Raw genomic sequence first — 24,030 nt, 5'->3', positions numbered from 1 at the left:
TCATGTGCACTAGCCTGTTTTAAGCAACTGTAAAGCGCTTGATTTTTCTTATTGCTGTGTCACAGTTGTTCTGTCATTGGAGGTTTTACTTTTAAGGTTGAACATAGTAAAAAACCTGTTGAGTCATTCTTGCTGACATGGAAACATCTGTGTGTACAGTCTTGTAGGAAAAGAGAAACATTTTCAAAGTAATTTTATAACATGGGGATGTTTTTTCTTGTAGTTAAGGGTTTGCTTAACAAGAGGACTGCATCACATAAGGTCTGCTAATAGTCTGTTTGATTTGTTTTATAACTAATATTCAAGTAGCATCAAATGCTTGGTCAGCACAGTTCTTATTTGGTCTCAGCCAAGGAGTTCTTTCTCATTGATTTGCCTTAGATTCTTCAACAGCAGTTACTCGGCTCTTTCCCCTTGGTAAAACCATCTCTTCTGATTATTATCTTGTTTTGAGTCTTTTTGTTTGTTTTTCTTCATTTCCAAACTCAAATATGTTTTCCCAACTGCTCTCTGGATTCATATTTTTACAACTTTCTTATCAAGTTTTTTGGTGCCTTGTGTTCCACTTGAAAGCCACTTTGCATGAATTAATGGTTCTTCTTTTCTTACGACTTGCTCCTTCAGCTTGCTGTTGGGTGGCTGTTTGGCCTCCAGTGTTGAGTTGTGCAGAGGTTGTCTGTGCTGGATTTCATCAACCCTAAGCCTGTCTTCATAAAGATAATAAACCAGTCTTTAAGGAAGTGATCTTAAAGTGATACTTCAACAATAAACTTTCCCTCCAGTGACTTCTGGCTTAGCAATTTTGAGCCATTTCTGCTCTCTTAGCATTAGATGGACAAAGGACTGGCTTCCTGGAGCAGTGGGTGGACAAGAGAGGAGGGAAGAGAATCTGATAGCTTTTGGCATCACGTAAGCCATCTACAGTTATTTCTGACAGTGAACTTGGTTGTTAACTTTGTGTTCTTCGTATGGGAATGTACCTGTGTCTAGTTTTGAAGTTGATACCTCATGTAAAACCCTCTTTGCAACTCTGCTTCATGCAGAAATTGTCTTGCGTGCCTGATACTGTAGGCATTTGAATTTCTGCTTACATTATGTATGTATAAGAAAAATGTGTGATTGAAGCTTTTTAAAAAAGATGTGGGGGAACAGTTAAAGTTCGGACGTGTTGTGATGTCCTGAACAAAATGCTTATTACTTTAATTTCCCTTCTGCAGTTCATGGGAGCTCAGATTTTGGCAGTGCCCTTCTTTTCCTTGTCTTGTGTGGTCTCATCTTCTCTTCTTCCTGTCCCTTTTTGTGTTGGGGTTTCTTTAGTTATCTTTCCTTTCCTGGTTCATCCTTTCCCATCTCCTTGTTCATCTTCCTGGAATACTGCCTAGCGCAGAGTTTTGCTAGTGATTTAATACTCCAGTTTGCATTGTGCATTTGCTGCAGACAAATTAACAGGCTTTGTGGGGTACGTAAAAGTGTTGTACGTATGTAGCAAGCAGACATTGGGAGCAACACTCCTCTTCGTTTTTGTACACTGAACTATTGTTTAGAAGTGAAATCAGTTCCACATATGCCTCTGTTAGGCAATCCTACTGGATACTATTGAAGAACGTGAGCAAATTAAGTGCACTTTTAACAGGGCTTTTTTTCCCCAGCACTTTCTGAACAATAATCCAAGCCATACAAGTTCTTGTCCATGCTAACACATCCTGTCTGTTTTTCTGAATCCAGATGTGGTAAGAAGCAGTGAAATAATTAATGACACTTTTTAAAAATGCTGTTGAAATAATTTTTCATTACTTGATGGATTTTTGTAAATACTCATTTAAATTGGTGCAGACAACTGTTCTAGTGCAATAAATGGAAAATAAAATGGATTCTGTATTTCTGAATTAACATATTTAATGGCAGAGTGGAAGGAAAAGAAATCCAAATGGGAAGCGAGGGAGAGACAGAGAAGTGACCTGTGTCTTACAAGGAGTGTTTACACCTTGACTTGGAATGTAGAAAATAGAAATGCAGATAGTTATTTTACTTGAAGAATGGATTTGCCAATTAGCCATCAAGTGCTTCCATCTGTGAAATAGTTGATCAGATGGGTTAGCTGGGATGTTTCCAGATTAGGGCATTGTAAATGGCACTTGAAAACTGTCACTGTGATTATGAGGTTTCAAGCATTGCACTGCTTGATGCTGTGGAACCTTTTTCCCTCATATTATCATGGTTTTTTAGAACATGCTGATCTCATTTAGTAAATCTGTGGCACTGTGGGAACTTGGGAGACCTGCCACTGCTCAAAAGTTCTGTTTCTTCTGCTGATCCAGCCAGGATGGTTACTAGAAATGTAACTACTGGTTCAGTGTTCTGTGGGGCTTCAGAATAAGAGTTGGTGGTCTGGCAGCCAAGGAGGGTCAGGCTCTGTGTAGATCATTCCCAATTAACAATTAAGTGCAAGTTTCCTTGAGCTTACTTCATTAAGCTGATGTGTTTCTTGAAGCAAATGATGTGTTCTAGCTGGGTAATCTGTGTGTGAAGATTCACTATGTAAAACCCAACCACAACAATAAAAAAAACTCAAAACCAAAACAAACCCAAACACCACCACCGCCCTCCCTTCCAAAAAACCCAACCAGAAAAAACTCCAATGCGGTAACATCTTACTGAAAATTTTTTGGTTAATTGATTTTTGAAACACTGATTTTTAGTTTGAAGGGTGCAAATACGTTGTTTTCAGTGTAATGAAGTGCATTTAACTTTGGAGACCTGTGGAGTGTTTCGGTATCTCAGTATCTGTTGCACTTGCATGACTTTCCTTCCTGTGTCTCCTGGGTGTATGTGCTTTACGTGAATTGTGGTGATACACTGTCGTCTGCTTCTCACACGTATTTCAAGTTTCAGGTAGTCCTTTTGAGAATACTCTGCCAGGGGGATAAATCTGAATTGTGTCTCTTGTAATTGTGCATCACTTCTGCGCCATCGCTTCTGAGACACTTTCCAACAAAGTTCTCAAGTACTTTAGTATTGCTAGAATTCAAATATACTTCCTCGTAGAGGAGATGGTATATAATTTGGGTAGTTTATTCCAGTGCTACTGTTTTCCCCAGAAGCTACCAGCCTGTTTAAAGAGTAGGAGAATTTTCTCAGTGACAAACTTTTTCATCCATTCAAAATACCCAATATCAACCCCCATTAAAAAAAGTTCAAAAGACTTAATTGATTGTCTATATTATTGCCTGTAGAATGTCTCAGTGTCAGTTTATATATCCAGAATATATGATTTTGTTTTTAAGAAGGAAAAAACCTTAGATATAGTAAACTGTGCTGGTTTACTCTCACTGGCTGAGATGAGTATTTTACTGCCTTGATTAGTGTTTTAATACAGGGCTGTTCAGCCAAAAGCTTCATATCAAATTTAGGGTGCTGGTGTGGCTTGAGAAGGTGAGAGCTCCGTGGGTAGTGTAGGCTTATTTGAAAACTGTTGGGGCTTGCTAAAGGCTGGGTGTAGTTTTCCTGCATTTGAAACACAGTTGAGTGATTGTTACATGATTTGTATCCAAAGCCTTCATGGGAGAGGAAGTGAAAAGCATACTAGAGTTGGTTTAAGAGCAGCCATGTGGTTGGACTTTCCAACACAGCATGTACTTCGTGGTATAAAATCTGTGCTGAAGTGTGATGGGCTGTGCTAGACTCACGTGTTACACACAGAAACATGAAGCTAAAAGTAACAAAGCTTGTGAATTGTGCCTAAGCGTTACCAGTTTCCTCTATCTATTATTTTCCTGTAAACTCTGGAGACCATTTTTAGCTGCCTCCTTTTGGCCTCAGATCTTAAACTTCCTTATTTCTAATAATTAGGCAATTAGCTTCTCTCTCTCCAGTGTAATTGCCAGTGCAGTCCATTTGACTTTCCCCAGAAGAGACAAAGGAGCTTGGACAAGGAATGCGTGTAGCCACAATGAGAGAGAACAGGAAAAAAAGATTAAACAAGAGCAGACAACTCTATGCCTTTTGGTTTGTACCTGTTCACTTGTAATTTTCCTTTTTGTAAGCAGGAAACAAACCCTTTACAGTGATTGATTTAATTTATTTCTCTTAGAAACTGCTTCTTCTTTCTGAAATCCCATGCTATTGAATGTTAAGTTGCAATGCTACTATGCAGCACCTCTGAACAGGGGCTTCTGTTTTTTTCCTGTGGGGCGTAGAAGAGTCTTCTTTGTTTTTTCCTGGAAAGTTGAAATGTTCTTCTTGTATTAATAGTGGTGTGGGGTTGTTTTTTTGTGTTGTTTCTAAAAAGCGTTACAAAGAACTGACCTTCCTACGTACTGCCGCTGAGTCTCCCAGTTCACCTGCTTGTGTCCAGAGGAGCAGCTCTTCACAGCAGAGAGCCTGTAGGCCTACGGACCTCAGGGCATTCTTGTACATATTGAGTAAATCCCTTTTAACTGCACAAAGTGTACTTTAGGGTGGCCTCCGATTGCACTCGCTGAGGGCTACCTTGCCCTCTTGGCAGCATGTGTGTCTAGAGTAAGGTAACTCAAAATCTTGGTTAGAGCCAGACTTCTGGAGGCAGACAACATCCGCAAACACGGACTAGTTACCTGCCTTGAGGCTTGCATTTCTAAATCCCAGTACTGTCTGTACTGGTGATAGGAATAGATAACAGATTAGTCCTGGGTTTATTCTGCAGTGAAACTATTTCTTTGTATTTTCTGGGTTTTCTTTTTTTGTCAGTAGGCAAAAGGTTGCAAAAAACAGTAGTTCTGTTCAAAAACACATGCAGTGTTCCTGAGGACTTTTGTGTCCCTAAGCTTGCAGCTTTTTGCTAATCATAGTGCTGTCATTGAATCACAGAATGGTGTGGGTTGGAAGGGACCTTTAGAGGTCATCTAGTCCAAATTGTCCTTATATTTGCTAATAAGGAATATTAACTGGAGTGATGCAGCATTCCTTCCCTTGCTTTTTTGTGTGTCTCAGTGAATTTGTAGATTGTGTGGGGTGAAGGGAGAGGAACTACTAGAACCAGGAAAGACTACATTTAAGTAGCCATTTCATGCAACAGTTGTGTTAAGAGCACTGCAGAAAGTCTGACTACTGCGAATTCCATTGAGGTGGTGTATGTGAATAGCTTTACATCATGAATGCATGTTAATATTGGGTAATAAATATTTATTTCTATTAAAAGTCAGACTAAGTAGTATGACTTTCTGTAAAGTACATTGTAGTAAGATTAAATTTATCTCATTCTAAAATACTTTTAAAGTTTTTGAAAGTTTGGGGCAATTAGATGTACAAAATACATTACATTCCACAGGTATATGGGAAATCCTGCGTGTGCCCATGTTGGTGGATTACTGTACCACTTCCATGAGACTGTTGGTAGTGCAGGAGAGATTACTGACGGATAGGATAGAAACATGAGCTGACTTTTGTTGGTGGCTTCCTTTCTTTGCTTTTCCTTACTTTAACTAAAATTCTAGCCAGGTTCTCTGTGGACTGTCCCAGTGAACTGGAGATTATTCTTGTTTGAAGTTTTACTTAATTAAAAACAAACAAAAACCCCTAAAACAAAACAAAACACACAGAGAAACAAAAAATACCGAAACAAACAGAAAAGTAAGTAGTAAAGTTTTGGCTCTGCACTGAAGAGGTGATTGCAAGCTGATGATCCTGACCCATTTAACCACCTGCTCAAAGCTGTCCAATGTTCTGTGTTCTGCAATTTTGGTTTTTGAAGAAGAGGAAAGATAGGAAACATTATCTATTGCAAGTCCATTTACGTTGCTGTTTATGGATCTGTTGTAAATGAGTGGTGTCATGTAAGTGCTATTGTAAATGTGAACTTAGATGAGCTTTTTTTTAGGAGACAGAATTTTGTAAAACATACTGAGGCAGGTTTCTTTATCTGGCCTGTTAGGGTTTTTTTCAGGTATTTTTCATTTAAAGTAGCATTTGATGCCACAAAATTTCCCTAGTATTCCTACTCTGTTTTGGAGTCTATGAGGCTGCCTATGAGACTAAACACGTTACTACAATTTTTGTTTCATCTGACATATGGTGTAACAAGACAATGTGATCCTTTCGAAATCTAGGCTGTTTGTTGAGACTTATGGTATTTTGTGGTCTGTTATGTATGCTTGATTATAATTGGTATAAAAATGGGCCTAAACATGCAAACTGTTTAGACATAGTGCTAGCTTCAAAATATAATCCTGTTGATGTGGAGCTAACTGTAAAATGGTGTGTGCGCTACCTTGAAAACTGCAATAAAATTTCCAATTGCTATTAATTAGTGTGTGATTCACAGTGTAAAGTAATTTGGTTTTCCATTTTTATGAATTCTATTATTTCTTCAATTTTTTTTAATGAACTGCGTAATTTTCTCTGTCGTGACTGATGTAAACTTCCTGTACTGTGGAAAATGCAGTCCATGGCTTCTAGTGCTTGTCATGGCGATGTTGCTAGAACCATTGAGGTCTGAGAATACGGCTTTCTCCCTTTGCCACTACCACTGGTGGAATACAAGTTGGCGTTTTCTGTGAGCAGTCTCAGTACAGGAAAAAGAGCTGCAGAATCACGGTTTTGTTTAGATTCTTAGATTTAGCGCATGTAAAAAGCACTATGCTGATCTAAGAAATGTTTTCTTCATGTCAGTGTATCATCAGGGTGTACCACTTACTGACGAAAGGGTAAGTAGAGAAGAACAGTGGTACTCTGCTGAACTTTTAAGGTCTTTTTATTATCACTATTATCTCTGCCTCCTCTGCATGCTTGCTCAAGTGTATGTCCTCTCTGCAGGTAGTATTCTGTAATGTTGGTTGGTTGGTTGTTTTTTTTTCCCTGCCTCGTACCAGGCTACAGGCCTGCTGTTGGATTTACCTCCACAAAATGGTAGTTTTCAGTTCACTTTAAGTGCCTGATCTTTCCGCTTATCCTTTAATATAGGAAATTACTATTTTACAATGGTTGTCATTGAATTTATACCCCAGTTGCCCTTCTTTCTTCCTGCCTACATAATAAATATCATAACTATTATGCAAGACACTTATTTTGGAGGAGAGGAGAAGGGACGTGAAGAAAATGTGGGGGGTGAATACTTTGTTAAATTAAAAAATAAAGTTTTTTCTGTCTTGGTTATTTTTTCAGTTAATCTTTCTCAATTGTCTTTAGATATAACAGCTGAAAATATGTACTGAAAGGGTTAAGTCAGCATGAAAGAATTCATTTCCACTTTAATGACCTAGCCTTGCTGGGTTAGGACGATGGGGAACATGCTTCTGACTTGTACTCCTATTGCCAATTAACACCTCCTATAACAGGTTGCCTCAGCTAGTCATTGAAGCAGAGGCAGTAGAAATAGTTTACATGCAGCTTGTTTTTCACACTGGTTGTTTAATACTCACAAAATTAAACTATTAAAAGGTTCTTTCTTACCTTACTGGGAAAGAAATAAACACTAGAGCAGTCAGCGTTTATGTGTATGTCCTATGTTCACATTTAAATTGTTCCAATTGCAAACATTAAAGTAGTAATGATTGTAGCAGTTCTTATATTTTATACAGAAATATGTTGCTTGGTGCAATAAAGATTTGCTCCACAGTACTTTAGCTCACTGGTTCATTTTGTTTGGTTTTTTTATTAGTTACCCCTGCAAAACTGAGGTTTTCTTGTTGGAATAGATGTGCTGTATTTCAAAATAATCTTTTGTGCTATTAGCGTGACACCAGAGCAGTGTTTAAGATCTATTTAAACAATAGAAAGTGTCTCCATTTGTGGAGTATTTCTCAGTTGCTGATGTGATTAATGGAGTTCACTTTACATTTATTCAAATAGGTATAGAAAGTAGTACAAATAAAGAGCAGTGCTCTAAAATGACACTTTAGTTCACATTTAATCAGCAGCTATTTTAATAACATAATAAAATTGGCTAAATAATTGATACCAGTTCACACTAAGAGAAAGGTGGAGTAATATACCTAAAAGTGTTAACAAATTTGCTAAAAGGCCTGAGCAGGTAACACTTCAAGGCGTTAGTTTTTATCCTGTTAGAATGGCAAATGCCTTTAACACTTCGTCAACAAGGGCTGCCCAAGTAAAGGGCTGCTTTTTATATTGGAGCATCTCTTTAACTGTTTGAAATAAAAATACTGTAATGCGTAATTTAATATCACAACGTAATATTCTGTTCATGACTTGAATGTGATTCTTTTTCCACTACAAGTGTTACTGAAAAAAATTGAGAAAAAAATAAAATGCGTTTTAATAGTGGTAACTTAATTTTGTCAGTTATTATTGAAATTGGGATTCTGCCATTCTGAGCAAAAACAGAACCAGAGTTTGGTTGGGTTTTACGAAATGGCTGGCCATCATTTCGCTGACTAACAGCATGCATAGTTGATTCAGAAGAAACCTGCATTTGCAGTAAGTAGCACAATAACATTTTTTTTAGAACAGTTTTTGAATTTTAATAATTAGTATATCCAGTTTACACAGGAATGCTTGGGAAAAACAGTGCTCGGTATTCCAAATCCCCTTTTCCTCCAGTTCCCCAATAAATAGTCCAATAAGGCTGTGGGCAGGCAGAATGAAGGCAGTAGTTGCTGTCTTGCAAGTGTGGTGGACACTTGTGTAACTCTGCATAGTGGGAGAACTGTGTGACCTTTGGATACTATAATGTACCCCAAAATACCAGCAGATCTTTTAGCATTGCAGATACAAATGCTTTCTTGTTTGGGTTTCTGACACCAGTTAATTTAATTTGGTACTCTGCTTCATAAGGATGGTGCTCCTTTATTAACGTTGGCAGGCAGTGACGTTTATGAACAGTGCTAATAGCACATGCTGTGGAGAGTCAGTGTAAAATACTTGGCCTCCATGTAAAGATAAGCTAATAAAGTCTTTCTTCCTCTTTGCTTCATGAAAGAAATGCATAAACTTCTGTGGAAGTCTAGCAGAAACAGGCCAAGGAAATCTCAACCCATGTAACCCTTAGCTAGCTCCCACATACCGTGTAACTAGCACGCAGAAGCTGCAGTCATCCCTCAAGGGTGATGAAAAAGGAAGTGGTCAGAGATGGAAGTAAATTGCTTCTAGTTTCCACATGTCTGCTTTTTCAAATGACAAGGTCTAAAGCCAAGTCGGCTGCTCAAAAGACCCAAAATCTGTTCTGTTGGTATCTCCTGTTAAATCTTTAAAAGTTTTAGGTTAAAAAGCTTATGAACTTTGGGTTTATAATTTTCCGTAGAAAGACAGGTGTGTGCCTATACTGTTTTAAGTGCCTATTTATCTTTGGTAGGAAAATACTGTGTAACTAAGCCTGTTATGAAGGGGGATTCTGGTCAGGTTTTGACCTATGGATCCTTTCTTCCTCAAAATTCCTGAACTGGTGCATCAAAATAATTTCAGAACTCTTTTGAGCAGTTTGTTCTAATCTATATTCAAATGGAAAGAACTGTAACATGAGAATTATTTCACAGAATTGGTGCAGTGCAATGAGTTGTTTCCTTTCTCATAATTTAGCTACTAATTGTAATCTAAAAGGAGAACAGAGCAGACTGAAGGGCTATAGTCAAGACTTCACAAAAGCTTAGCTAAATACCTAGTATGTACTGTATTTTATAGGACTGAGAATAAGTCTACATTATATGTGCATTTAATACAACTATTAGCTAACTTTTAGGTGTTCAGGTAACTTGGTTGAACTGCGTGAGAAGAGTGGAAGCAAACCTTTAATATTTTTACTATCTTGGGCATGTGCTTAAAGTGAAACAGTGAAATTTGCAATTAATATCTCCTAACACTTAATGTAGTAACTTATATGTATTTACATATTTAAACTCACATTTAGTGTGCAAAATCATTCACAGTGAATACCTTGGCTTAAAAAAAAAAGTGGAAAAAAAATAAAGAAAAAAATATGCTAAGCAGGTTGATTTACACCAGTGAAGTATTTCTTTATGAATTAGTATTTCCTATGCTGAAAATGTATTGTTGGCAGCTGGCAGAACTTTAACATAAGTTTTGAAAACAGAAGCGACTTTATCTCATAGAGTGCCTCAAGGATTGACAAAAGTATAATATTAAATATCCCCTTTTCTGGACCATCACTGAGGTAAACAAGCATTTGAAAGCTCCAAGGAGTATAGAAATCATAAGGAAAGATTAGGAATGAGTACAGGGTAACACTGTTTTAGTTTGCACCTTTGCTTAAACTAAAGGTAATTCAGCTGCCTTGTTACAGAAACAAAATGTAATGATGTTTGTCTCCTCCCTATAGGTTTTGAATCTACTGACTGATATTAAATAGATTTTAAAATGGGAAAAGTTATGCAGAGTAATTAAACTCTTACAAGTTGTGAACACAGGTGTCTACACAGGGGAGAGAGTTGTGATTAATGCCTCGGATGCAGGAAGATTGTCAGTGTGATCTGCCTTAACTGACAGTAGAGATTCCATGCAGGAGAGCTGATTTAAGAGCCATAGTCTGTGGAATAAACTTGATAGTCCCAATCAAACATCAGCCTTCCAGAAGTCACAGAACTCCTTGTGATAGTTTGGAGATTTTTTTTTAAAATGCTATCCTTTATTTTAAAATATACTGGGTGGTGTAATAGGATACTTGCTTACAGTGAAATGTTAAACGAAATCCGGGGCAAATGTAGAACATGTATGGTGATCACAGCATGGGTGTTAGGGTTCTTAAAGCAGAAGGTGACTGTGTTTAGTTAAGAAAGTAAACCATGTTTATGGTGAAAAAAACCCATAGTAACGGTATCAGAAAATGATTGGGCATTTGAAGCTTTGTCAGTCAAGCAATTCAGTTGTAGTAAATTTGAGGTAAGTGATTCAAGTGCCCTGTGCATCTGGTTCTGTGAAGTGTTCTGAAGAACTGCTCCCAGAGTTTTTAATTGTAAATGTTAGAGGAACACTTCTCACTGTTGGACTAGGACTAGTCAGGGAAGTACTTAATGAAGGAGTGGAATTGATTAAATATGGACCTTTGTCAAGGATGTTATAGAAGGTAAGAAGTTAAACCTGCTGGAAGATTGCTAGTGGGAAGGCCGAAGTGACAGAAGAATTAGGAATGAGTAGCAAGAAGGTGAGGGAAAGCAAATACCAAGAGGTGATGGTCAGCAGTATTGAAGTTGGAAATAAAGGTCTGAGGGTGTTAAGAAACAGTTGTGGTTGACACAGATCCATGCATGTATGTGAATTTCAAGACACAAGGATTGAATTCAAAAGGTAAAGATTAGATCTGGAGCTAATAGAGAAGGAATTCATTTACATTTTAAAAAAACACAGGCAAACAACTGAGTTTTCTTACTGTTTTAACACATTCTGAAGACTAGATGATGTTTTTCTTTGTGTGTAAAAGTGAAAGTATGCAGGAAGGGCTATCACTATACCGATTTAACATGCTGATTATTTAGACTCCTGGTTTTATCTTCGGGAGGCTTGTTAATCGCCAAGTCTTCTGTTTGATGTCGAGTGGAGGAACATTGTACTGAATTTTCCCACTCTAAATGAAAAAGCAAGAATTTACTAAAAATTTTTCCTTTTTTTTCTTGTTTTACTTGTAACTGTGGAATCAAAGTTCTAAATCTACAAAAACTTTGTGTAAAGGCACTATTTTTTTTCTCCTTTATGTGGAATATATATATATATTTTTTAACCCTACTCTGTAGTTGCTTTGTTGCCCTTCTAAGTTTACATCACTTAGTTCAGGAGTGACCTTTTGGTTTTTTCCAGTGGAAATCTGTTGTACACAATTTGGTAATAAAGTAATGAATGTGCTGTTAATTGGCTGTAATGAGGTATGCTGGTACCTAAGTCTGTATGTAAGAGCAATGTGTCTCTTGCTCCTGGAGAAAAGGACACTTAAACTGCTGCCTCCTGTGTTTTTCATTTTCAACAGTACACAGAATCTCTTTCAGCCAATCATTCACACCTGGGACAGTTGTGCTAATTTTTGAATAACTACTCATAAGGCAAAGAGCAAAGTATTTTGTTCACAGCTTTTCCACCTAGGGATCAGAGGTCCGTTTTTTCTCTCACTGTACCGGTGTATCTGCAAAGTACTCCCATAGCCTTTATCTGCAAGTCCTCTTTAGCTGAAAGCTGATGAAGCAAAGGGAAATTGCTGTTTGTGTTGGTGCCAGTTAATCAGCAGCATTTACATTCACACCACTGTAAGAAACACATAGTTAATTGGAGAACTGGCCATATTTTACAGCTGACGAAGGTTAGCATTGTGGCAAGGCTGACTAATGGAGACTTAGCTGACTCTTAGCCTGTATGTCTTGTAACAGGTTTGTACCCAGTGCAGTAGTTGCCAGTTTTTTATTTGACTGACTCTGAGAAGATGGTTCTTTAGATTGGTATTGCTTTCGGGTGGGGAGAGACGGGGATGATGGCTGGGTGACTTGTATTACAGAACGTGTTAGTGGAGGAAGGTGCTGTAAAGAAGTGTTTGACTGTGCTTTTCGTTGTTGTTTTGTTTGCAAGAACGGCATCCAACACACAAAGTCACAATTATATGTGCATTTTTTTCCCTAAGTTTTGTAGTATGGAAAACAAAAGAAAATGTTTAGAAACTGCAGCATAATAATGGTGGAGAAAATAATAATTTATTCTTTTATAGGGGCCACCAACAGATGCTCCTGCGGTCGATACAGCGGAACAGGTTTATATCTCTTCTTTGGCACTGCTGAAAGTAAGTGTTCTGTGTGTACTGCCTCTGTGTGTAGCGCTGGAGATTAAGCACCTGACACCTATCCAAAGTTTACGGACTTGTGCTCATGAGCTGCTAATCAGACTAATTTTTAGAATAGATCTAATGCTGAGTGGAACACTCAGAATAAGAAACTAATTTTAATTATTTCTGTTTTGTTGGTTTAATTTTTACTGTTTTATCATTCCTTGCAGTTTTCAAAAGAACTACATGCTGCAGACTCTGTGTAGATGAACAAAGGCTGAAAGAGCTATCCCAAGTAAACTTGAGCCTCCTGTTAGTTCAACATACAATGTCGTTTGGTCTTAATTGCAGATGTTGAAGCATGGTCGTGCTGGTGTCCCTATGGAAGTTATGGGTCTGATGCTTGGAGAATTTGTGGATGATTACACTGTGAGGGTGATTGATGTTTTTGCAATGCCACAGTCAGGGACGGTGAGTTCTTTACAGCTAAACCTTGATAGTCTTGTTTGTTGGTTTTTACATGGTAAATAATTTCTGAGACCTTGTTCAGCTTTGATTTAAGCAATCTTAAGGTATAATCTATTAGGTGTAATTTGAATATGTAATTTGGTTATTGATGTCATTAGGACAGTTTGTGTTTAGGTTGTTTGATCGCGTGGATTTAAGGGTTTCAGCTAAAAAAAATAGTTAAACATTATTTTTATTTATTTTTTTAGCAAAGACTAGTACATAAGTATGTGTATCAATATGGAGATCTGTCTTTGGATCTGTGTAAATATATTGGTATAACATAACTTACAATACTTAAGAAATTGATAAAATTAACAGCTCTCATCCTAAGAGCCGTGGAAAGGTTTGATTAGAAGTGTATCATGCCCTTAATTGCAATGATGCTATAGACATACTTCAAACTTGCTCTCTTTGAGAGTTCTTACAGTGGCATGTCTCTTACATGATATTTTTGTAGTGTGGAAAAAAAAGTGTGTTAATTTTGAGTAAGAATATTCATGTGATGAAGCGATATGTTAGAGATTATGAGACAATGGCTGTAACTGGAATTTATGATGCTTTTTTGTGTAACTTAAATGAAATACTGTTCTTAAAAGAAACACAGATGCCGTTGTAACTAGGAGCTGTGCATCAGTGAAGTATTAAAATGCTTTTGTCCAGAGTTTATTCTGTGCATGTGCAATAGTGTAAGCAGAATCGGCCGAAAGCCAGTAAATGGTATTTATCCTGAATGAAACCTGCAGAGAGTTGAACTTTTGAGGAAACAACAGGCCAGAGTTTGCAGAATAAAAAGAGGAGGAAAAGATTATTTTTTTTATGCCTGTTTTAATCATGTTTACTCATAGTAGGTATTGATTAAATGGCATTTTTTTAAAACATTTTAAAAATCACATTGAAATGAATTTATTAATTTCTGATTTGCACTTAAGGATGTTCAGTTGATTAGTTCTAAAGCAGTCAGGTTGCCCTTTTAAACAGATGTTTATGAATGGGGTTTAAATTTCTGTTTGTGGAAACTAACAGGTTAAAAGATAATATTGCTTTAGGTACAACTACTGTTATTTTTATGTGTCTTTCACATCAGGGTGTCAGTGTGGAGGCAGTTGATCCTGTATTTCAAGCAAAAATGCTGGATATGCTAAAACAGACAGGAAGGTAAGTCACCTCAGAGAGGGCTGACAGTAACAAAGACTCACTGCATGTTAGTTAGAAGAAAGAGCTGGCCTCCTGCAAAACTAGTGATCTAGGGCCTGTTATTAATGTTTAGAAAGAAATAATTGGCCCAGAAATCAGGTGAGTAGCATAGCACACAATTCGGTCCACCTGATGCATGTCAGGAGATTGTCACTCACGTTAAAGCTACATCTCTGATTATTGCACAGAAATACGAGAGTGCTGCTCAATTTAGTATGAGCAGTTACTGAACAGTACCTACTTAAAAGATATTTTTTTTAAATTATTACTTAACTAGGATTTTAAAGGTAAAAAGTTGTAGCTTAATTATAAGAAATTTTAATGAAAAGAAAGGAAAATAACTTGGTAAAAGATCCTAGTATTTAAATAAATTCTTATTTTACTCCTACCTCTCAACAGTTGTCGTCTGCTTGCTCAAATTCTTTTACTGTGGGAAAAACTTCAAAATTAATGTTAGCAAAAGGCTCAGCAGCTGAACAGAACAGTGCAAATTGCTTTTTGACTGAGTTCCTAGTTCTACTGCTGATTTAATTGATATTTAATCCTTTCCCACTGTTGGTTCCTGTTGTCCATATCTGAAATGGACTTTCTGCCATGCAAATTCAACCCTCGACGCCAAGGAGTTAAAGAGTAGGTATTTACTCAAGTGCTGAAAGGGTAAAAACTGGTTCAGGGAAGGTGTGGTAACAGGGTGAAAAACTGAAAGCATGATCTACCACTGCTAATGTGCATCCCTTAATGATAGCCCTCTTTTGTCGCATTTATTCATGTCCATGTTTTCACCATACTATGGTAATTTAAATATTTCTAATGGTGTTTTTTTCACAGCTCATCCTAATTTATGCCCTGATACAGTACTATTTCTTCTTGTGTTACGTGTCTTTATTTTTAAGAATCTCAATGTCCTCTTTGTTTCAGACCTGAGATGGTAGTTGGTTGGTATCATAGTCACCCTGGCTTTGGCTGTTGGTTGTCTGGTGTAGATATCAATACTCAGCAGAGCTTTGAAGCCTTATCAGAAAGAGCTGTTGCTGTAGTGGTGGATCCCATTCAGAGTGTAAAAGGAAAGGTATAGTAAGCTTTTTGGTTTTTTTTTTATGAGGTACTTAAGATTTAATATAGAAGGACTGTAAATATGTTTAAGTTCTTGACCCTTTGGAGGCCCATTCAGCATTAAAAAAAAAAAGTCATGGTAAATGAAAACACCGGTTTTTAGTATATTCTGTATCTTACATCAGTAGTCCTTAAACAGGCTGTAAGTCTTTGATACTGTCAGTACACATAACCAATCATCATCCTCCCTTAATATTTTGCTGTGCAGGTGCCACTCAACATGTTTGCAGCTAATAATCCAAGTATACATTGTTTCAGATATTACATTTTACCCCAAAAATCTAAGACCAATTACTAACAGATTGGAATAGGTTCAGCCCCTTAATGTGGGCACTAACAAATTTATAGACGTCGTGTATTATGGCTTTTAGTATCATTTCTATTCCAAATGTTTTAGGCAATAAAACTTTACAGAAAACTTGGTATCAAGCATTTGAGTTTGAGAAGTGTGCAGATAAATGATTGTTTGTTAAATAATTATGAAAAGAGATTAACTTGCAAAGCATATTGGGTTATAGTTGTCCTTTGTTGAAATCTCTTTTGTTCTTGTTTAGTTCTCTTTTTATTTCTCTCTAGCCCCATATGCCATTTTCCTATTTCCTGCCTCATGACAGCAGGGAGCAGCTCTATTATCACCTTCACAGAGCTGTCTGCAAATGTGAGAGGCAATTCGATTTTGCTCAACCACAGGGAGAGTGGATTAGAAAAACTACAGAACGTACAGAAATTGGCTAGGTGGTTTACTGCTTTAAAATACTGCTGAGGTGTTTTGTTTGAGCATGCACTCCCATTGTATTGTAGAATAATTATTGAAATGCTTCATGGTATATATGGATGATATTAATGTAAATTTATAAATATTTAAAAAGTAAGTGCTCGTCTTCTGTAAAGCTGTAGAATCGTATTTCCTGCGAGACAGATCGTATTAAAGCTACCAAACAATTCCACTGAGGGTTCCCTTAATTTCATGATAGAATATTCTGAAGCTACAGTTGCTTTTTTTTAATTCTGATTTTTATAGTGAATTTGTTTATGTAGCAGCCAGTTGAAAAATTCTGGTTGTTTGAAAGCTATTAGACATCTGAATCAATTTTTATCCCTTCTAAATTGCTTGAAGAGTAGAAGAAAATGTAGGCAGTTTTTTTTGGGGGGGAAGTTGCGATAGAATACTTAATTACTCCTGACTTCTTTTTCCTACAACTTTTTTCTTTAGCTTTTTCCTATTTTCAAGGGAAAATAAGATTCCTTTTATTTTGTCAAAATATAATTTCTGGGACTTTAAGAGTAGTTAATTTAGACCTCACTGGCTATTAAATCCGCTAAGGAGAAAAGTCTCCCAGTAAGTCAGACGACTGGTGTACCACACTTGCTTGCTAAGTGCTGCTTGGTTTTGTTTTGGGGTTTTTTACTAATTTTTTGCCACTGTTGTTTGACACAGATGTCATTTTTGAGGGTCTTTGTTCTCTTCAAGAAAATAATCTTTGGTTTATTTATTTTGAACATGAATAGATTTTTGCCCTCTAAACATATCTGTAATTTTTGTCCACCTAAACATTTCTCAATTACAGCTTTTCTGATGGCATTGCTGCCAGTACTTGAGATCACTGGAAGTCTTGTAATGTTTGTTTTTCATGCAAGTCTAGCTGCTACAGTCAGATTAAATTACGTTCTCAGGTTTCACATTAAAAAAAATTTTACATCTGTCATGTTTCTGGCAAGTGCATCCTTAAAATCTTAGAAATAGAAATAGAAAGAATCCCCTGAATTACAAATATCACCTCTAATTAATTTATTGATTTTGGGGTTAGATCGGGCTATGGAATGTGCACGGCTTTTGTGATCCTGATTGGCAAGATCACTTACGTTACAATGTATTTTAATTGTAGATTAACTGAGAGACAAACAGGTTATATCAGAGCTCAAGGGAATTTCGTAGGTCAGGTTTGACTTCTTGATGGGCATGGCTGCCTCAGTGTGGTGTCCAGTGACTCTTCGTATGTAAGACAACTGGAGCTAAACCTATTTCAGGGCAGTACCTGCTTCTTCCCAATGCCAGCAGAAGAAGGACAGATCGCAGAGGTAATTTTGGTGGTGTGGTAGCCACGATACTGGTGGGCATTTGCTCACGTAGTCAAAGCTTTTGCTATGTGAGTCCAAGATCATTACTCGTTTTACCTTTTACTAACATAACGGTCTGGCAAACAATTATAGTGAACATGTGGCATAGAAAATTTTGATATGGTGTGTTTTGACTGAGATTAGAAGTATTTAGAAACAAAGTCCAAAATAACACATAAGCTAATTTTAAAGCTGCCTCAGGGCAGGTCCGTGCCCATATAAATTGCTATGGCTTATAGTCAGTGAAGCAGTCATGGTTGTGCTAGCGAAGAGCAACCGGGGCAGAGGTTATTTTCATGTGTCAGGAAGTTGAAATGGATTCTGATGAGGAGCCTCAGGTTCACCTTGGCTGGCCACAGCATTAAAAAGCAGTTAGCCCTGTCACTGACAGAAAGCAAAAACTTGTTAACTTCTTTGTTAGCTGTCCTCATGTGGATGCGGGTGTTCCAAACACCTAGTGTAGGGCAGGGGTGCTTGATTGCAATTTAAAGATAAGAAGATATGTAATTCTCATCAGGTTGGGTTTTTTTCTTAATTATTTCTTCTTAAAGCTAATGACCAAAAATTAAAAGCCTTATAAAATCCTTATGTAAAAACAGAATCCTCGTATAGATCTGTGGATTAAATGCCAATTGCTTTAATGACCATTTTAGGACTGGGATATTATTGCATAAATATAGGAGGACACATGAAGGACAAGTAATTCTAAATACTGATCTTATTACTTTGCATGTATATTCTTGCACACACAGTGTGCTTTTTCATGACTCAGTACCATATATTGCAATTTTTAGGCTAATGATGTTCTAGCTGTCTGTAAAATAAACTCGCAACGCATCGGTGAATTTTAACTGAAGGTCAGTGTTATTAGAACCCAGAGAAAAGGCTTTATGGCTTTTAAAAAACCAAATATTTCTGTGAATGAAGTAAATGTGCTGAAATATGGCCAATGGGGCAACCTGGCTAGTTGTTGCTTCATCTTGTACTTACTAACAAACCTTTCTCTTACCCCCTCCAGTTTTCCAGTCTGTGCAGTGGAAGTTGTAATTAATATTTAAAATACTCCACAGAAACAGTAATTTCATTAAAGATCTGGAGTAGAGCTAAATATTGACATCTTGTATTTATTTCCAACGTACATTTTGAGATGTCTGTACAGAGAACGATACACCTTTGCCAAATGTTCAAAATAAATATTTTTTGGGCCTTACGTTAGCAGCTGTTCCTCACCTCTTAAGAAAAAAATAATTACACTAAACCCAGTGTAGTTTAATATCTTTAACTCCACAAGCATTAACTTACTGTGTTGCACTCGTAGAAGTCAAATGAAGAAAAAAGTGAGGTTTTCTCTTTTTAACTGTTTCAAAGTTTAAACTTTAAATCTTTATTATAAAAAGTCACCATTTAGAATAATTTGTTTTCCTGAGAGGCAGTTCATTGGTTTCCCATGATTAACAATTGCTGGCGTAAGGTTCAGTGAAATATCCAAAATTGTCAGAAGTCCATTTTGTACACTGGAGCAGTGTGGTGCTTGTGGTGTTCAGTAGGATGTGTAACGAAATATCTTATTCACGCAGCAAAATTTCATGTCTGTTATGCTGTAATTTTTCCTAGCAAGGCACTGTCAGAAGTATTTGTAGAAAGATCTGTTGGTTTATGGCAAAGATCTTTTTTTAGTTGTTTTCTGAGGAGAAGACTTGCCTTTCTGATAACTTTTTTTTTTATATAAATTCTACTTTGCATGTTAATCACCTCCTGACAGATAAAAACTAAGATGCTGTGCATCTTAATCATGTGCTTAAACTGTATATTGCTGCTTTCATAAAGAGGTTTTTGCTGTGGTATTTTATCCTTATCAAAATCTTATTCAGAGGGTACAAGGAGCAAAAACCTTTGTACATTTGGGTAACCAGGTAAACCAAAATAATTCCGATTGTAAATGATCTCAGATGATCATCTAGTCCAACTTTGTGCAGAGCACAGTGTCAATGTTGAGTTCGGACCAACTCACTTGGGGTTTTGTCCACTGGAGTCTTGAGATGCGACAGCCTCAAGGCAATACCTATTCGTGGTGGTCTTGCATTTTTTCCTCTTTGTGTATAGTCAGCAGCTCCCCATTTCAGTTTATTACTACTTTTTCCTGCCACATACGTTATTGAAGAACCTTGTTCTGTGGTCTGAGTAACCTCTTCTGGAACTGGAAGGTTTGGTATTTCAAAGAGTAGCCAGAATGTGAGCTGTAGTCTAAAACCAGTTTGTTTAAGCAGTTTCTTTTCAGTGGGAGCTGTAAATTGCTTTCTTTTGTTCAATTTATGAAATCTTCAGAATTTTATTCTAAAAGGAGTAACAAGTGTGATGAACTTTATCATTTACTCTTTTGCTCGTTTTTAAAGTGTGAAAAAATTATTCTTATCATGCTTCTAGAAGTCCCAAAGAGGGACAGTTATACTCTATGCTTAAAAAAAAAAAGTATGATTTATCCTAAAATAGCAATTATCTGGAGAGAGAAGGATGCTGGTTTTATCTTCCTGTACAAATGAAGAGCTGAGGTGAAGAGAGCTTAGCTGAGTTGCTGCTGGAAGTTCATAGCAAAGTTGTGTCTGTCCAAAGCCAAGGTCATCTTTTAAGCAAGGTAAAGGTCCCAAAGTCCTTTTTAGCTGTTAGCAAAGAAAAATAAAATCTTTAAATATTGAAATTTCTGTTTAGAATTATAAAGCATTCTGTGCCTATGGCAAAAGTGGGGTGGCTCAAATACTGCACTTTGACATTTCGCAGTATTCCAGCATGTTTTTAATTCTTGCTGCACTAATGAGATTTTTTTCCATTTTTCAAAATGAGCAAAATTCACGTAGGCACAGCATAAAAGAGTAAAATGCTACCACAAAACCATTAGATCATATGGTTGAATAGAGCTTTCTTTTTCATTTGCTGGAATGACCTGTTCTGGTGACCTCTTCCATAAAACACTCCTCTATCTCTTGCCCCCCACCATTGGTACATTTGCATTACCTCTAAACCTAGGTGACAAGCTGTGTGTAATGAGTTAGGTATATGAACAGTATGGTTTTGTTAATACCTGGTTCCAGTTTTTAACTCTTCACAGTAATAGATGGTCATTTTGTTAAGTGCTGACCATAAGAACAGCGATTTGCAAATAGTTTGGATCTCTCTTGCCAGTTCTACATTCTGGTGCGGATTTCATTTTTGATACACTACACTGTCTTAGCTTGGTGACATATATGGGGAAAAGTAGGTAAACTCTTTTTCTGAGACATTTTTTGTGGCGTGAATCCTCCCAACTTATTGAGACAAATGTCTGCGAGTGGTTTTATAGCTTGGTAATTACTTGATAGTCTAAAAGAGTGAAACCAAAAGCAGAGGGAGATTTAACAATGACTCTTCTGAGTACTGGAATTCCCTTCTGACCCCAGGAATTTTCTTCAGATGAACATAGTCTTACACTAGTTTCCTGAAAGCTTGCATGCTTTCAGACCTCCACTCTTGTATCAAAATACTATTATTCTTCCTTTGAACCTGTCCTTTTCCCTTGTTTGTTTGAATTAGCCCCACGATTGAAGAAGGTAGTGATGTTTTTGTAAGAAGGTAGGAAAAACCAATCGTTAAAATGAGATGTGTGGAGAGACTAGTAACAAAGGTACAGCTTGAAAGTATGAGTTAAAACCAACTAAACAAACCAGTGAAGTGACTATATTGTCACTACTGCTTTGGAGACATGTCTGTTTATTGTTAATTACTATGCAGATAATGTTTTACAATAAAATATACTTTAAAACATGCTAGATCTACAATTTAATGTCAGAATCTTTTCTACTTGAAACAACTCTCATTATTAGATCTGAACTTGCTAACACTTTTCTATTGTAAAGGAAAACTTCTAAACAATGGAAGAGAACGTTACGATGTATAATTTTGGTTAAATTTCAAGGCTAGGGGTTGTATGTTTCTGTGCATTTTGTACAATATCTGGTACATTTAGATACTCTTACAGTACTGTGGTGTTTCTTATTGTTGACTGAACAGGGCATTTGGTGCAGTGTTCTGCATATCGGAGACGGAAACATCTGGGCAAGAACCGAGTTGCTATAGGAGCTTGAATTGGAGAATAAGGAAGTAGATACATTTGTGCTGGATTTGATTACTGTTGATTCAATAAAGACTGATGCTCTTTTTCCTGAAGAATCACATTTGAAAGAGATGGATTGTATCTGCACTATACTGAAGGCCACGTGGTGTTTTCAGTTTAGGATGTGTTTTTCTAAACCCAGGCATAAACCCCAAAGTACTGGATTGTTTTATTACTGCCAGTATGCCACTGTTTTGTTCGAAAAACAGCATTTTTAGTGTAATCTCACATGTTCAGAATAACGTATTTTCCATATTTTACTTCCTGATTTTCTAGTGGGATGCCACAACTGTTAATATTGATGCTGGTGTTCAAAAATTTGTTATGCGACATCCTTTGGATTTGCTGTGATTTAATGAAGCAATGTATGTTTACCTACTGAGTCATTTACATAGGTTACTTCAGTTCATGCCCTTCCTTAAAACAAAAAAAGTTCCAAGAAGACTTTTTGTTGAGAGTATTAAATGTTTAATTTCCTTTTGCTGTGGTGGATGTAGAATAGTCCATTTATCTTCATTAAGGCATATAACTTTAAAACTTGTAGCTTTGCTACTTGTGAGTTATGGATGCGTGCCCTCACTTGTCAAGATAAATGTATTATACTGTAGTTCTCTCTCCTCCCAGTATGGATATTCAAGTTGTACAGTGGATTTGACCACAAGTCAGCAATTCTCTAAGGGCAGAGAAGGAAAATGCACGTACTCCTAGGAATATATTTTCCAGAGCTAAAATTGACATTTTATAAATAATTTCCATGTTGCAAACTTCAAACTCACAATCACAGCAATTCAGTGATATGCATTTGGCATGAGTCAGTTTCAGTTCTTAGTGCTTTTCATTGGAAATGGCATAAAAAGTAAGATTTCTTTGAATTTTTTATGTTGTGGGCTTACAGGGGACAGAAGATGTTCTTCACTTGTAGTTGTCTAACAGTGCATGGCAGCATAAATAACGAAATGGTCATAAACCTGAGCTGCACTTCTCGGGTCACGTGTTCCATTTCATTTTTAAAGACTCTTGAAACAAACTAAGCAGTTGATAACAGGTCAGTTGCAGGTGATAAAAGAGATTTTAGATGGGACATTACTTCTTTTTCCACACCTGGCATAACCACATTACATCCTTCGCAGAGTTGTCTTTAAGCATTGGTATGTTTGTTGATAAACATATGGCATAAACAATGCATCGCTGTTTGAGTTCCAAGGACACAATGCGTTTTTAAAGATAGTCACCATATGTCATAGATTCTTCACTGGAAAAAATATTGATGTTAGGTTTATTTTTTTTATTTATTTAAGCAAAAAAGGCTGACATTTGTGACGGAAGTTTATCGTTAAAATACAGTGCATCTTGCAAAACAGAAGCGTTTCTTTCAACATTGTTTGCAGGTTGCATTTGAAGGGACTTAATGGAATGAAGTGTGTAAAGTACTTCTGAAATTCTTTTAAATTTTTATATTTTTTTAAATTTTTAATAAAAAGTACCCCACAAAGTTATGAAGACTGTTTTATAAGAAGTAGTAATATATATAGCATTCACATTCTCAAAAGAAGCTGAAATATGTCTGGCTACTAAGCATCCTAAATTTTAATCAAGCCGTTATTTTTAATAACTGTCTGTAGACTATAAAAAGCCAGATTTCTATCTAGTAAGCAATTGAGGACTCTGGCACTTGTCTTAGATTCTGAATAACTATGAATCATATTAATACAGCTATCTTCAAATTTATTAAGTACGCTGAAGATAATTGTAAATTTGTTTCTAAAAGTACATTGTGTGGGCTCTATTGTGGGTTGGTGACCCGGGGGAAATGCTTGAAAAACACTGTATAGTTATTGTTTTTTAGATTGTTATCCTTTTTGAAGCTAAGACAGATGTACAAAAAGATGCCGTTTTTATTTTGTATTGGCAGCTTCCAAATATTTAGTATCTATTTCCAAGAGCTGCAATTAGTAAAGCATCCATGGTACTGAAATCCACACATCCCACAAGCTAATTATATTTGCAAGGTCAGATTGAATACATATTTTCAGAAAAATAAAGGGTTATATAAATGTGTCTTCTACTTGGCTGTTATATCACAGTTTGTTGATCTGGAGTATAATGTGTACAATTCACAAATTTGTCTGATAACAGAAAGTGGTGTGTGATTGTGTTTATTTTACTAACCAGTATATTCACAGCAATCACTTCCAAATATCTCTCCAGTAAAGATGTGTTAATTACAAAACAGACAAGGTCTTCTATTATATTAAAGCTACTAACA

General features: G+C 36.6%; 1 protein-coding gene across 1 annotated transcript in view; it reads left to right on the top strand.

Moving 5' to 3' along the window:
* Positions 1–24,030, top strand: part of PSMD14 (proteasome (prosome, macropain) 26S subunit, non-ATPase, 14) — a 42,372-nt gene that overhangs the window by 4,991 nt on the left and 13,351 nt on the right. The window contains exons 3-6 of the mRNA XM_010192051.1: positions 12,632–12,703; positions 13,037–13,156; positions 14,280–14,350; positions 15,308–15,458. Of these exons, the coding sequence (XP_010190353.1) occupies positions 12,632–12,703; positions 13,037–13,156; positions 14,280–14,350; positions 15,308–15,458 (414 nt within the window). The remainder of the gene's footprint in view (positions 1–12,631; positions 12,704–13,036; positions 13,157–14,279; positions 14,351–15,307; positions 15,459–24,030) is intronic.

Source organism: Mesitornis unicolor, unplaced genomic scaffold (genome assembly GCF_000695765.1).
Source record: "Mesitornis unicolor isolate BGI_N332 unplaced genomic scaffold, ASM69576v1 scaffold36399, whole genome shotgun sequence".
NCBI classification, from domain to species: Eukaryota; Metazoa; Chordata; class Aves; order Mesitornithiformes; family Mesitornithidae; genus Mesitornis; species Mesitornis unicolor.
This window is presented reverse-complemented; position numbering and strand designations above follow the sequence as displayed.